This window comes from Pseudorca crassidens, chromosome 7 (genome assembly GCF_039906515.1).
Source record: "Pseudorca crassidens isolate mPseCra1 chromosome 7, mPseCra1.hap1, whole genome shotgun sequence".
Classification (NCBI taxonomy): domain Eukaryota; kingdom Metazoa; phylum Chordata; class Mammalia; order Artiodactyla; family Delphinidae; genus Pseudorca; species Pseudorca crassidens.
This window is the reverse complement of record NC_090302.1, coordinates 100,182,264-100,197,583: the sequence shown is the minus strand read 5'-3', so window position 1 is coordinate 100,197,583 and position 15,320 is coordinate 100,182,264. Positions and strand designations below refer to the sequence as shown.

The window sequence follows — 15,320 nt, the reverse complement described above, 5'->3', positions numbered from 1 at the left end:
TCAATGTCATAGGGCGAAGCAAGGCAGAGCCAGATCTCCTGACCGCCAGGCCAGGGCTGGTGTCCTGTCCTCCGAGGGCTAGAGAGGTGCGCCCGGAGGGAGGAGGCCGGAGCTCCAGGATACGTGGTTATCTTAACCTGGTTACCAGGTTGGGAGCGCAGTCTGGGGCAGGTCCATCCTAGCTTTTCTGCTGCTGGCCACACACTCAGGACCCAGGAAACCTCAGGGACTTGGAGACAGTTGGACGAGGAAGGGTTCCGTCCTCTGACGTGGAATCACCTGAGCGGCTGGGCAGCTGCACTGGAGGTCATCTAGTCTAGAAGCCTGAAGTAGGCAGAAGGTGAGGGTAGGCTGGGTCTGGAGAACACATTCATTAACTTCTGGGATGTGTATCAATGGCCTGCAGCCAGCTCCTGATCAGCCTGCAGCGCCCAGAGGCAGCCTCTGGGACGATGGGCCCAGGGAAGACTGGCAGGGCCCACCAGCACGGGCCCCTGAGTCGTTAGAGGGGCCCGAGTCTACGGTGGTGATGGAGTCTTGGGACGGGTGCCCAGGGTGGCTGCATGGGTCAGTCCTGAGCTGCCTCCGGCTGTGCTGTTGCTGTTCACAGGGGCCCTGACCTGGGTCGGGGAGGACTGGGTACTCTCTTGGGCCGCAGTCCCGCAGTCTGGACGGGGCTGTGATCCTGACTCTCTTGGCACACGTGGCTTGTAAACTGGCTCTGAGCTTCGGAGGAACCTGCAGGGCTGGTGAGGAGAGCTGTGACCACTGACTACGAACTCTGCCATGGAGCCGAGGCCAAGTGTGTTGGCAAAGTGTCCAGATGAGATGCCTGGGCCGCTCCAACGGTTTGGGGGTTTTTCTATTCTGTTCACGGCCCTCTGAGCTGTCCTGAGCAGTTTGGTCAGAGGAGGTGGAGGGGTGGCCGTGCATCACAGCCTGTGACCTCGCTGGCCCTCCGGCCAGCACCCACTCCCTCACCTGCGCTCAGGACTAGAAGAGAAGGCTGCAGCCTGACCATGGGAGCTGGTCCTCCGTGCACATCAGATACTAGCCGTGTGTCTGGTTTCCACTGCTGCCTTCTGCCTAAAGGACCAATATGAGATGCACCGTGCCGCACTGCTCCCTGGGGGTCGGTCCCCCCACATAGTCCAGACAGCAGCTGGCACAACATCTGCCTCTGCAACGGGAAGGAGTTTGGGGCCAGTAAAAGACGTACGGTCCCCCGAAGGCTCTCGGGGAGCCCCAGGGCTTGAAACAGGCTGCCTGCTCGCACTGGAACCTGGGAGTGGCCAGTCCAGGCAGAGAACCTGGGTCCTCTCTGGGCTTTCTTTCCCTGTGAGATCCACGGAGAGAAAGGGTAGAGAGAGGCTCCTTTGAAGGGAAGGAGTGGGGATGTAGTTTCTCTCCACCTGGCCTGGGGGAGACAGGTCTGTGCCTCACTATTGCCTGGACAGGGAGAAGGCAATGGCAGGAAGGACGAAGCCGGACAAGACACAGCCATGGGTCCCCTTGGGAGAGGAGGCCAGAGCTGCAGCGTTTGCTCAGGGGCTGCCGAGCATCTGGCTCTTGTCTCACTGAGGAGAGAAGGATCCGAGGGGCCAGCACGTGGGGTCCGACCTTCAGGAGGGCAGGCGCTGGGGGCCAGCTGGTGGATCTGTTCTGGCTGGTGCTGGTGTTCTGGGTCCTGGTGGGCTCCCCTAGCCCGACACCCAGACCCAGAGACAGAAGACCCGGCTGGACACTGGATGGACAGACATACGCCATCCCCTTTTACGTATCTCCTCCCTCCTCACCGAACAGCCTGTTTGCAGAATGTCCCTCCCCTTCAGCTGTGTGAGAGAGCTTCGAGCAGTGTGTGTACATGGGGCGCCTGCAGGCTGACGTGTGCGAGGCGTATCTGTGTGTGCCTGACCGTGAAATCCCACCCTCTGGGGCCCTGGAATTGACGGAAGGAAGGGCAGCCAGTGAGGCCAGGTGTCCTGGCTGGGGGCCGGCCCCAGACACAGCCAGCCTGCACATCTGGAGCGAGACGAGCCACCCCACGCCCGCCGGCCCCATACCCCAGACAGCACCTGGCACAGGATACTGGCTGTAACACTTTCGGTTTATTGGCTGGGGTGCCCTGGTGTGGCCGACTAGCCACTGGGCCTGAGAGAAGCCCTGTCTTGCTGCCCCACTCCCTCCCCTTCATCCTCCCACCCTGGCTCCTGTGGGACATGTACGGAAACTCACGCCCCAGGAAACAGGGGGAAGTGGAGGCTTAAAATAAAACCAAATCGGGGTTGGAGAAGGGGTGGGAAATGTACATTACAATGAAGATATGCCACCGGCCATACACAATACAGCGTGTAGAGACGGGCAGGGAAGGTGGGCGGGTCCCGGTGACAGACCCTCTCCCACCGGGCTGGGCCCCCAGAGAGGAATGGCCACTTCAAGTGTCTCAGGGAAAGCTCTGGCTCCCTGGCCCTGGCCCTTCACTCCTGGCGGGGGCAAGGGAGGAAGGGATCGTGGGGCAGTGGCTCATGTAGGAGTCCAGCGCCCTGCCTCACCTGGACCGTTGGCCCGCAGGTCCTGGCACCTGGGGGACGGGGACGGGGTCCCGCCTTCTGCCCAGCCCCCGCTGTCCGGCTCAGTTGACTGAGGGCAGCGGGCCTCCCGTCCCCGCCGTGTGAGGGCAGTGGTCACTTCCTGCTGTGCAGCGTGTCCTGGAACTTCGTGCTGGTGTATCGCAGGTGGAAGCCTTTTTTGGTAATGGTGTCATCCGAGTGGAATTTCACCAGGACAGAATCTCCCGCCGAGTACACCTCCTCGGGAGGCTGACAGAGGAAAGGGGTGGGCATGAGACTGAGGACCAGGGGCAGGGCTGCTGTTTCCCTCCCCGAGTTCCCCAGCTATGAGGAAGGCGGGCAGCTCCCGACTTCCGCCAGATTCCCCCAGCGCCTGGAAGCAGGAGGAGGGTTCTTGGGAGCAGGGGTTTAATGGGGTGCCTGGAGGAGGGGAGGTAGCAGGGGGTAGAGGAGCTTGTCTTAAGTGCAGAGTTACACTTTCATTCCACACCCAGCGCTGCTACTAACTAGTTAGCTGTGAAGTCTTAGGCAAGGCACTGCCCCCCGCTGGGCCTGGCTTCCCTCAGAAGCTGTCTGCTCTCCAAGCCTAGAAGGGCTGGTGGCAGGAACAGAAAGAGGATAGCTGGGAAAGGGAGACGCTTGTCTGAGTGGCCGCCTTGTTGCTGTCCCGGCTGTCTCTTGGAGAAGACAGGACAGCTGGGTCCCCCAGACCCGGACTCGGCCACCACGCTCCTGCCCTCCCCCGATGCTGGCCATGGTCAGCTCCGGGTGATGCCCCTTCCTAGGCGCCTGCAAGCCCCTCCTCACCTCTGTGTGCAGGCCCTCAGCATGACAGCCGCCTACAGAGCATAAGCACGAAGAGGCCCTGGCCCTCAAAGCCCTCCAAAAACCTTGGGGACATTTCCAGCAACCATGCCAGGAAGCCCTGACGGAACTGGGTTCCTTCCCCAGGTCCCCTCCCGTTTGCTCCAGCCTGATGGAAGTCTTTGCAAGACGCCACCCGGGGACACCCAATTTGGTGTGTGACTCACCCAAAGATGTCAGATTAAGGGAGTCACAAAGAGTCAAGTGGGGAGGGGGCACTAGCTTGGTTGCCTGGGGATCCTGGAGCGGCTGAGCCAGGCAGGCAGGGGGGCTGTGTGCTCCGCTTCCCCAGCTCTCCACCCTGTCCCAGCCCTGCCCGGCCCTTGCCAGTTGACAAAGGCTGAAGCTCTGCTCCTAAGGGGATATTCCACCAGCCAATGCTGGGTTCAGCAGCTACTGCTGCTCCTGGGAAGTTTAACCCTTCCTGGGGCACCCAGGCAGCCCTGGAGCACGGCCGTGAGAGGCAGGGGACTAGGGAAGTGATGGGAAGGAGGGCGTGTCTGAGTGTGCATATGAGTGTGAGTACATGTGCAAAAGTGTGTGTGTGTGTGTATGTGTGTGGAATGGTGAGGGGAAGATGACATTCACTGAAGGAGGAGAGGATTAAAAAGAAAAGAAAAAGAAAAAAACAGAAGAACTCACAAGCTCTGCCTGGAGGAAAATAAACCCACCTCTGTGGTTTTCCTGTGGCCTTAGTTAAAACCGCATCGAGCAAACTTTTGCCCACTGCCTCTGAAAGTGCCATTTTATGGACCAAGAGGTAATATTCAGTATCTGCTTGGACAGCGGCATCAGTATCTGCTTTGGGGCCAGCTGGCCTTTCACCAAGAAGAGAAACAGGCAGTGGAAGAGATGAGGGTATTGTCATGGCTCCGCCAGAACGACTGCCTAGCACGACTCAGCTCAGTCCTGGTCTCTGGCTCCTGCCCCAACCTCTGCCCTCATTCCGGGCCCTGGTCAGCTGCCTTTGGACTGGGACGAGGGAATCAGAGGGCAGAGGGAACTCCATCCTCCTCTCCAGATGCAAACTACCTTGGAGACCCAACCAAACGTGCTGAGCAGGCTTGGGTCAGGGCAGGGCCTATCCCAGAGGCTGCAGGAACCTCTGTGTTGACCAGAAAGGACCTGGTTTCCTGGGTGGGGATGGCCCAGGGCGGGGCGGGCCTCTGTGAGCGACCACCCACTTTGTAGGTCTCTGGCTCCTACAACGTGCCAGGCAGGGGCTGTCCCCTGCGCCGGGACCCCAGGCCTGCAGAGGTGCTGGGTCCCTGCGCTGGGGTGAGGGGTGGCGGGTCTCACCCCGGAGCCACAGTAGCGCCCCAGTCTGGGGGCCGTGCTGTCGTAGCCGTCGAAGAGCTCCATGTAATCGTAGCCGCAGTCGGCCTCCTCCTCCACCTCAAAGGTCTGGAACACCAGCTCCACGCCATAGCCTTCCTCGGCCACGATGACCCACTCGCAGTCCACGCCCCCGGGGTAGTTGTTATCGCCAAACTGGGCGTGGGAGTAAAGGTCCTTGGTCTTCACCTCTGCCTGCACCTGGCCTCCACACTCTGAGGGGGGGAGGGGGACACAAGATCAGCCACACCCCCCCCACCCCGAGCACGGCTGTGGCCCAGGCACTGTCCCTCCCCATATTCAGGCCTCCTGGCCGGATGGAGGCCCTGGGACGAGGCCACATGGCTAGTGATAGGTGGGTTTGGACCCGGCCCAGGCCTTGGCCTGGAACAAGTGCTCTGCGGCTTTCCCTCTGGAGAGATGCCCGCGGAGGCCCGGGGACGTGGTGGGTGGAAGGCCGCTCTGAGCAGAGGCCCCAGGGAGAGCACGCTTGTTGAAAGAGGTTGCTGCTAATTTGCTCCAGCTGATGGCTATCACGGAAGAATGTGGGCCCTGTGTCGCCTGAGCTCCCTTTCTTAAGCGAGAAGACGTACTCGTGGATTTTATGCGAAAACTCCTAATTTTTAAACGTTGGCTTATGTTTTTAAAAAACACAGTGTGGGCCAAACAGAGCAGGTCTGAGGGCCAGATGGAGTTCCGGGCCTCCAGTGTGTGACCCTGTGCTGGGAAGGGCAAACGAGAGCAGGCAGGGCAGGGTCATCCCGTCCACCCCTTCCTACGCCCTCTGGCCTTCAGGACACCTGGGCTCACGGGTGGGGCGTGGATGGGCGAGGCCTGGGTCAGGGGCTGAGTTAAAAGGGAGGAGCGGGACTGTGGACCCATCAGCTCTGGGGCCTCCCCAACAGGTAGCTTAAGACCCACAAGAAGCCTGCCAAGCCCCCAGCGGTCACCGTTGGCCTGATGTCCCAGGCCTCACAGGACTGGGCTCCAGCCTTTCTTTGTAGCCACACCATTCCCAGTTCACTGCTGTCCTCACACGCCCATTGCTCCAGCCAAACTAAATGACCTGCAGTCACCTGTGTACACCCAGAGCTGTCTGGGGTTGTGGCTGTGCTTGGGCTCCTCCCCTGCCTGCAACGACCCATCACCTCACACCCAGAGCGAGGCCCTTAGCGTGTTTTGTCTCCTGCTGTAATTATCTGTCCGTGTCCTGTCTCTCCCCTAGGCTGTGGGTTCCCGTGTGGGCAGGGTGAAGGGCTTATGCCTGATTCACCTCTCCGTGCCCCTCTGAGTCTCCTGCAGGGTCCAGGGCTCAGTAGAAGGTTGTTGAATAAACGAACAAGTAAATGCAGAGTAAACCCCTCAAGGACTGAGAGGTTTGTCTGCTTCGTTCATTTTTTTTTTTTTTTTGCGGTACGCGGGCCTCTCACTGTTGTGGCCTCTCCCGTTGCGCAGCACAGGCTCCGGACGCGCAGGCTCGGCGGCCATGGCTCACGGGCCCAGCCGCTCCGCGGCACGTGGGACCTTCCCGGACCTGGGCACGAACCCGCGTCCCCTGCCTCGGCAGGCGGACTCCCAACCACTGCGCCACCAGGGAAGCCCTGCTTCATTCATTTTGTGACCCGCACTTAGGTTGCTGCCGCGTACCTGCCACGTGTTAACAAATGTCTGCGGAATGAATGAACGCGTGAATCTGGGGGGTGGAATGTGGGTGGCCTACCACACAGACAAGTGTCCTACCTCTGGGGACCCCAGGGGTTTCCCTCCCCACCTCTGGTTCTCTACCCACTGTTGTCACTGCCCTGTTTTCTTTCTGACCTTCGCACCCCTAATCAGGACCTCCTCTCCCTGGCCCAGGAGGCTGACTCTCTGCCCCTCTGGTCTGGCCTTCAGGACATGCTGTCTGTCCACCCGGCCAGGGGCTGGGCCTGTCTGTGTCTTCAGGAGCTCTTTGTAAACCTCCGACTGGAGCCCAGGGCCTGCCTTTGAGACCAGGATCAGCAGATGCCTCCAGGACAAATGACCACACAGAGCACCGGCTGCCCCCACCCTGGCCTGCGGTGGGCTCACCTGTGGAGTGGGACGCCTGGAAGCCCTTCCTCTGCACGGAGTTGTCAGAGTAGAAGCGCAGGAACATGCGGCTGCCCGTGGCCAGGACGGGCTCAGGCTTCTTGCTCCCGCAGAAGCGGCCCAGGACGGGGGCCTTGGCGTCACGCCCGTCGTACACCTCCAGGTGGTCGTAGGCACACTCAGGCTGGGACTCGATGTCCATCTCCATGAAGGTCTGGAGGGCATGAGGGAGGACAGCGAATTAGGAATTATGTGGCCGGGGCAGGAGGCGTGGGCAACAGGTGGCACCAAACCAAGGCCCCCGGACCCCAGTTCATGGACACCGGGGCAGTGGCCACTGTTGGTGGATGGGAGACGGGGAGGACCTAGGAATGAGGCGATGGCAGGTACAAACCCACTGTATGCTGGGAAAGGGCCTCTGTCCACGCCAGACTTGGGCTTCTCACAGGGATGGCAGCCCTGTGGGCTCAGCCAGGCCACCAGCCTGCAGCCTGCATGGCCCTGAGCAGTGCTCTGAGTGACATGGGGCTTTGGAGCTGACAGGAAATAGGTGATGCGCAGATGGCACGGAGGAGCGGGGTGGGGAGCGGGCACCTTACCAGCTTGACCCGGTGCCCAGGGGTGCTAGAGATGGCCCAGGTACACTCCTTCTTGCTGGGGTATTTGTCAGGCCAGTTGGGGCTGGTGATGGTGCCGCTGGTGGATGTCACCTTGTGGTCACAGCCGGCTGTGGAGAGGTGAGTGAGGGGAAGGGGATCAGCAGGGACCCCAGTGCTCCAATGGCCCCTATGAAGAAAGGAAGGAAGAAGCCCCTCCCTCCCCTCCTCCCCCTTTCTTGCTTCTCTTGTCCCCCACTTAGAAATGGAATGAAAGCTCACGTCACTTCTTTTCCATTCAGTCACCCAGCCCGGGGAAATCTAGCTGCTCGGTTCCAAGCTGGACCTCACCTGGCACCAGCCATGGAAGCAGCCCTCCCAGGCACCCTGTGTACACTCCTGGACCTTTGAGGCCATTTGGCCATACCACCTCTGCTCTCCACGAAGCCGGCATCCTCTGACCTCCTGCCACACTTCCATATCCACAGAAGACTTTGGCATCTGACTCAGTTCTCTCCACCCCACTCCTGCCACCATCCTAGGTGATGTCAACACACACGTGGATGGTCCACCCACATGCCTCGCGCCCCTGACCTTCTCAGCTCTATGGGTTCTCACCTCTCACCACCAAGGCTTCGCCATCACCCTCCAATTCTCGATGCTACAAACACATCACCCTCGCAGTGGCCACCTCCTGTTCTTCCAGGGCGCTCAGGCCCTCCCTTTCCCTAACAGCTCTCCAGCTTTAGAGAGGCCTCCATGGCCTTGACCCTTCCACTTCCTCCCAACACTTCCTCCTGGGTTGACTTGCTTCTCTATCAGCTGCACCATGTGGGCCATCACCCCAACTGCTCATCAAGGGCTGTGCTTGAGCGGCACCATCCTGGAAAACCCCATTCGTGGTCTCCAAGAGTGGCTGGGCCCCCACCCCTTGATATTCTTTGGATTCGTCCTTCACCAGCTCCATCTCTCACCTCCTCAGCTACGGCTCCGAACCTTCGGCCCTCTCCTCAACTCCAAGCCCCGCTCCCAGCAGACCACCTCACCTCCTGCCTCCTGGAGAAAAGCAGGGCCCTCAGATATGAACAACTTCAATTTCCCAACCCCTACCGGCAAACTCACCTTTCCCGCTCACCTTCCCTCCTGCCTTGTCTTAGAGAAGGTGCCACTCCTCCCGGGCAGGAATGGATTTTCCTTCCTTGAGCTGGAGCTCATTGCTGCCCACCATCTGGGGACCCTCATGTCACACATTACCCGCGCTCACTCCCTCTGCCAGCTCGGCCAGGCCACGAACCCTTCCTACGCTTTGCCCATCCTGAAACAACGCTCTCCTCCTGCTACCACCCATCCTGTCTCCTTGTCTTCAAGAAAACTTGCTACACCATGTTCTCACTACTCATGGCTCCTTGATCCACTGCAATCTGCCTTCTGCCTCGGAACAGCATGGCCTCACAAACTCCAAGGCTGATGCTCCTTAAGCGTTATCATCCAATCTGACAGGTCCCTCTGAGGAAAAGCCAGTGCACCGCTGGACTGGGGAGGAGAGAGGGGTGGGTGGGGTGCAGGCTGAACAGCTGTGCCTATAGTCAGAGGCTCACAGGATGAATGCACAGCCGCCAGGGTCCAGAGGGGCAGTGCCCTTGCAGGCCACCAGCGGTCCGGGTGGAGGCAGGTGGAGCTCCTGGCCTCCACATTTGAGCTATGAGCTGCTTCCATTACCCATCTTCAGCTTCCCATGTCCACACTCACTGCCCCCCACCCCATTTTTACACCAGTTGTCCCCACCCCCTGATTTCTCCTTCCATGCCCACTTCTCTCCCCAGCTACACTGCAGTCTCCTCGGGAGCAGAGGGATCCCCTCTTGAACCCCCTACAGAACTTTGCACAGAGCTACACCCCCCACAGAGGGTCAGGAAATACTGATTTGTTACTAGCCTAGCACTTGAGTAAGAAACGATGAGTTCTTCTAAAGTGAATCGGAGCTACACACAGATCATCTTCCCAGCAGGTTTACACCTGCTCCTGCTATCTTGTTGATGTCAATGCTGAGGGTTCTTTAGCAAAACCCTGTTTTTCATAGAGAGTACAGAGATGGCATACAGTTTAGACAACATCAGAAGGTGGTCTCCCCTAGTTAAAAGATATGGGGGCTCCGTGAGTCAGGTACTCTATATTTGGAGAGCCTGAAGCGATGGGGATGGAAGCCCTGGGACGTCCGTTGGGTGCTTCACCTCTGTTTATCCTAGTCGGCAGTTTATTTGCTGGTACTTTGGTTGTCCACCTAGTAATGGTGAGAAGAGGCATTTGCCGGGCACTGTGCTAAGTGCTCAAAGCAAGGGCTCTAAAGCGTAGGACCATCTCATGGGTGAGGCAATTGAAGCTCAGAGGGCCGAAATGACTCACCCAACGGCACACAGACTCTCAGTGTCAGAGGCGAGTCTACATTGTGCTGCTGGGATAGTACATCCCCAGCAGGCACGGGCCACAGTGGAATCAGCAACTGGGAGCAGGCCAGGGTTGTATTGCATCCAGAGAGGTATCACGTGATTTGGGCAATGACCTGAGAGCTGTTTCCAAGGATCTGCAGGGCTTCAATGTCAGGGAGGCAGCAGCCCTGTTCTGGGTGTCCCCAGGGGTCAGAGATGTGACCGATAACAGTGACATACGTGACTGCTTGCTATGAGGCAGGCGCTGCTCGGAGCACATCACAGCGCCCCGCCCCTAGGAGGAGGGTGCTGGTACCATCCAGGAGTCACTCGTGAGCAAACCCGGGTGCGGAGAAAGGAAGTCAGCTGCCCAAGGGCACGTGGCTGGCTAAGTGGTAGGGCTGGGAGCCTGGCACCAGAGTCTGTGCTCTTCACCACTGTCCCAGCTTGCGTCCCTGACAGCGGGAGGTCGGACAAAGAGAAAGACTTGGACATGGATTTTAAGGAGCACTAATTACCAGAACAGCCTAACAATGGGGCCTGGGGGCAGCCCCTCCTCTCCAGAAGTGTGTGTGGCTTGGATATTGCTGGGGGGGGGGGGCGCGGGAGGGACGGGGAGGGTCCGTGCACTAGGCGGGAGGCAAAACGAGGTGACCTCAGAGGTCACTCAGCTTCTTGAGTCCAAAGAGAGGCCGGAGGAGATGGCAGCGCTGAGCCCTTCAGGCCCAGCCGTGGGCAGGGGAAGGTGCCCGGGGGCTCTGGCAGCGCTTACCTTCCTTGCAGTCGTGCTTGTTGTCGTGGAGGACAAAGCCGCTGCGACACTGACACTCGTAGCTGCCGAAGGTGTTGACGCAGTCTTGCTGGCAGCCGCCGTTATCCTTGGAGCACTCGTCCTTGTCTGCAGGGGGAACAAGCAAGGGCAGACCGGTCTGTGCAGGGATGAGGGCTGCATCACCCCAGGGGAAGTGGGAGGACCGGCTGGGCGTCCACCTCACCCTCCCCCCGCCCCCCCACAGGCAGGGTGGGGAGCGGAGGTCAAGGCGATGGTGGGGGTCCAGGGCACTGCATCAAGCGGAGGTGGCTGAGGGGGGCCCAGCTGTGCGGAGAGAAAGGAGAAGTGGACGGAGGGAGGCTGGGGTCTGGAGCTGACCAGCATGGGAACCCTCTACCATTACCTGCTTACTGGACAGACGGACAAGTGGAAAAATAGACACACGGACAAGCAGACTGCAAGAGAAAGGAGCAGGACGCAGGGGTCCCTCTTTTACTTCACAACAGGAAATGTCACAGACACCATCAAAATGGGAGGGGCGGGAGGCAGGGAGAGTCCCCTGTCCACGTGAGCGGGGGCAGGGGCGAGGAGAGCACCAGTTCTGTCCGGCCGGAGGGAGCCGGGCCGGCATGGCAGAGCGGAGGTTGGGGTGGGCGGCAGCAGAGCCCCCAGCCCATTCCGTCCAAGGTGAGGTTCCTGAGTAACAAAGGGTCCGGGAGGCCAGGCGGGCCTCACTGGGGGGTCCGGTTTCTTTTCTGCACTCGGAATTTGAGCTGGTGGGGCCGTCCCCGGGGGGGCTGCAGAGCTGGCCTCTTTTCTGAAACGAGAGAGAGAAGGAGAAAAGGGACCAAGGGGTGCGGGTGGAGGGCGGGGGCCAGGGAGGGAGAGCAGTGAAAACCAGGCCCGGCTCCGAGGGGGGTCCACGGGCAGCACGGGGTTGGGGGGCAGCGGGACACACATGCAGGACGGCCATGTCCGGAGCAGCCAGGCCACGGAGGGGCAGCGGGTGGGAGGAGGCACAGCGACAGGGGACAGACGGGAGGAAGCCTGCGGCAGGGAGAAGGCCTTGGGGGTGGGAATGAGGCCCGCACGCTGGGGAAGGAGACGCAGAGTCTCTAGCAGAGGGGAGCAGTCCATGGGAAGGGGGCCTCATCCAGAGCTCGGCTCTCTCCTGGTGCTGCAACTACAGTGTGTTACAGACACAGACACACACTCACGCCAACACACCCACAGACATATTATCCCTCACCCTGTACCGTCGTCCCGACACGGCAGCACAGACACTGACCCACAGGTTGACACACACACACACACACACACACACACACACACGGACAGGATACACGTCAGCCCCTCACACACAGACACCACACTCACACACGTCAGCCATCGGCCACCTGCGTACACGTACCAGGGATAGACGCTGCTGGCTCACTCCCTGTGCGTGAGGAAGCATGCACAGGCACACACAAGCACAGGTACAAACAGAGACACACGTGGATGCAGAGACCACGGACTCATCAACAGGCCACTGCGGACTCAGGAGGGCTCACAGGCGCAGCTGCTCCCATTTGGGCGGATCTGCACATGCGCTCTCCCGTGAACACAGAAACTGACACACAGAGGGACACGTGGTCACAGGCACGGGTACATCACACACACATATTCTCCAGTCTCTCCATGGTCATTTTGGGTACTGTGTGCCTGGAACGGAGGCAGGCATTCAGGGAAGGGGAGTGGACACACAGAGTTCCAGAGATGAGCCCCGAGGTAGAAAGATGCCTGCTGACATTCACATGGCCAGGCGGAGTCTGTGACAACGGCGGCCCTGTTCCGGGTCTCCCTTGGGAGAGGGGCCCAAGGGCTGGAGCACTGGCTCCCAGATGGCCCTGCTTCTCCAATTCACTCTCACGTGAGCCAGACCCCGTGGGACCCAAACAACCCAAGGTCAAGAGGTGGAGTCCCCAAGTCCTTCCCCAGGTCTCCTCAGTTAGAGCATCGTGAGGGACCCTGACAGAGGGCCCTGTGGAAGCTGCCTTTGCACAAGCCCTGTGAGAATGTGGGGTGATGGGCACCCTACAACCCATCCTGGGGTTTCACCGAGTAACTCACTGATGACTATGCTGGGAGCTTCAGGAGTTCCAGCTCACGGAATGAGCAAAGATCGTCCTGAAATTGACCCCCATGCCTTCCTCGTATTTGCACCCCAAAAACCGAGTACAGTGCCTGGCATACTGTAGGGGTAAAAGGAGTACTTGCCCAATGAGCGAGTGAGTGGGTGAGTGAGTGCTGAGTGCGGTATTGAGCGCTGCGAGCCCTGAGAAAGGGCTGCTTTAGTGCCCGGGGAGGGGCTCTGCCATGGTCGGGGGCAGCCTCTCCTGGGAGCCAGGGATGCAGGTTGCAGAAGGGGCAGGAGCAGGGAGTGGACACGGGCTGGGACAAGGAGATGGCACTCACCCTCCAGTGCCCAATGCCCCGGAAGGTGGCTGGGGTCACACTGAAGGTCTTCAGGCTCTCTCTTCTTCTTGCCTTATGGTCTCCTCGCTGGGTGTCCCAAAAGTCCAAATAGCCCCCCTCCTGGGGGGTCAGAGGCAGATGCCCTGGACCCTGAGGGCTGAACCTTGATGCCCAGCGGTGAGGGTCCTCTGCAGGTTTCTTGTGAGAAGGGGCAGTGCAAGTGTGCGTGTGCAGGTGTGTGTGTGCATGTGTGTGCGCGCGCGTCTGTGCAGAGCTGAGGGTGGGCTGAGGGTAGCAGTGTCGGGCCAGGGCAGGGCAGTAACCGTGGGTGGAGAGCCCTGGGCTCTAGGTCTGACAGATGCGGTGCTGGTCTCCCTCCGCCCCGCCCCCCTACCAAGACTGGAGCAACAGAAGGGCAGGAAGAGACAAGAGTAAGCAGGTAATGGTTTCCCCAGGGCCGAGCCCATCCCTGAGTGGATGTTACGTCCCCTCAGCCCTCTGGTGAGCACCTCACGCGGGTTCCAGGTGGGCCCAGGGAAGAGAGGGAGTCGCATTGCAAGGGTCTCAGCCAGCAGTGGGGCAGGGGCTGTGAGGCACTGTAAGCAGAGCGGGGTGGCTGGCAGTACCAAGCAGGGAACCAGTGCACAGGGGCAGTGCATGGCATCCAGCGGGGCAGGTGAGGGTGCAGGGCGGCCACATAGGGGGCTTGAGGATGCAGGACCCTGGGCAAAGGAGGGGAGAAGGAAGGCAGCGTGGACCCGCTCGGAGGTTTCTGGGCTTCCCGCCGCCCATGCCTGGTCCACCAGGCGTGCTGGGGATGAGGACCCCTGGGTTGCTCCCCGACAAACTGTCTGCTCCAGCCAGCCCATGGCCTCCTGTCTGCCCGGAGATGGGGCCCTTAAAGGGACTTGACCCCTAGCCTTACATGGGGCAGCTGTCAACAGACATGTGCTGGTTGGATCTGAGTCCCCCACCGTGGGCCTCGGGGGAGTGGGAAGGCTTTGGGGTTGAGGGAAGGGAGGCTCCTTATCACTTCTGAAGGCCCCGGCATGACCCCATTTGGTGTGTGCTGGTTCTGATTAAAGAGTCAACCGCTGCCGGATAACCTGCCCCACAGTCCAATGCAAACACCCTCCTCTTCTGCATGCGGCAGCCTCCGGCCTCACTGCACTCCCTGCTCCCAGGGCCTGACCTCCCTCGGGTCTTGGCTTGCGGCCCCTGAGGCCTGGAGCGCCCTCTCCCTTCCTTTCTGCAGGCCTATGTCCTGCCCGGCCTCAGGTCGGCTCCCATACAGCCTTGAGGGCTCAGGAATAGCGGGGTTCAGGCAGGGAGGGCTGTCCTGGTGGTGGAGGGCCAGTGGGGGGAGCAGGGGACAGACCCTGCTGCCCGGCACCAGAGGGGCTGCAGAGTACAGGGGCGCAGCGGCAGGAAGAAAGGGATGCGGGGCTCGGAGCTGGGGAGTCCGGGGTTACCTGAGAAGAAGTGGGCCTTGAAGCCCTTTTTGGAGACTGTGTTGTCGGACTTGAACTCCACACGCATGTTGTTGTACTGGGAGGTGATGACCTCGGGCTTCTCGGAGCCACAGAACTTGCCGTGCAGCTTGGAGTCGGCCGTGAGTCCGCTGCGCACCTCCACGAAGTCGTACTTGCACACCTGTGGGGCAGCGCAGCTCCAGGCCCACCTCCTCCAGGAAGCCTCTCCTGACCACCTGCGCCTGAGGAGGCTCCCTGTTCCGTGGGTCCTTTCGCCTTTAGTTACCTGCTTTGCCACCCCACCCCATCAGTTCCTCTTGTGCTCCCCACACAAGCCCCCAGCCTTGCCTCTCCCCACAGGCTTCTGGACTCCACGTCCTTCATTCCCATGTGCCACGTGCTCCCTGGCCTTCAAGGCCCTCCTCCCTGAGCCTCCCCTGCTTCCTCTGAACCCCCCCCACACACACACACACTGCCTCTACATTCCTGGAGTATTTCTTTCGGAGGGTAGGAAGCAGGCACCAGGCTGAGCTCGCACGCCTCAGACCTCCCTGCGTCTCCTCAGCCCCAGGCGGGCACTTACATCATTGCCCTCGGTCTCGAAGAAGTCAAACTGCAGGGAGATGCGGTACTGGGTGGGCGCCACCAGCTGCCAGATGCAGTTTTTGTTAGGGGGGTACTCCTTGGGCCAGCCCGGGCTAGTGATGGAGCCATTGAGCTTGGTGAGGAATCCACCACAGGCAGCTGGGGGGACAAGG

At 60.3% G+C, this 15,320-nt stretch overlaps 1 protein-coding gene across 4 annotated transcripts in view; it reads right to left on the bottom strand.

Moving 5' to 3' along the window:
- Positions 1 to 2,088: 2,088 nt before the first annotated feature.
- The window catches only part of BMP1 (bone morphogenetic protein 1), a 40,148-nt gene continuing 26,916 nt past the window's right edge, over positions 2,089 to 15,320 (bottom strand). For 2 of the 4 annotated variants that reach the window (XM_067745093.1, XM_067745094.1), the window contains 7 exons: positions 15,146 to 15,306; positions 14,563 to 14,743; positions 10,634 to 10,759; positions 7,439 to 7,566; positions 6,840 to 7,053; positions 4,734 to 4,984; positions 2,089 to 2,819 (listed from right to left, as the gene is read on the bottom strand). In XM_067745093.1, the coding sequence (XP_067601194.1) occupies positions 2,685 to 2,819; positions 4,734 to 4,984; positions 6,840 to 7,053; positions 7,439 to 7,566; positions 10,634 to 10,759; positions 14,563 to 14,743; positions 15,146 to 15,306 (1,196 nt within the window). In that variant the 3' untranslated portion in view covers positions 2,089 to 2,684. Of the gene's footprint in view, positions 2,820 to 4,733; positions 4,985 to 6,839; positions 7,054 to 7,438; positions 7,567 to 10,633; positions 10,760 to 11,219; positions 11,451 to 14,562; positions 14,744 to 15,145; positions 15,307 to 15,320 lie in introns of those variants that run through there. The other 2 variants (XM_067745095.1, XM_067745096.1) reach the window with 1 other exon arrangement.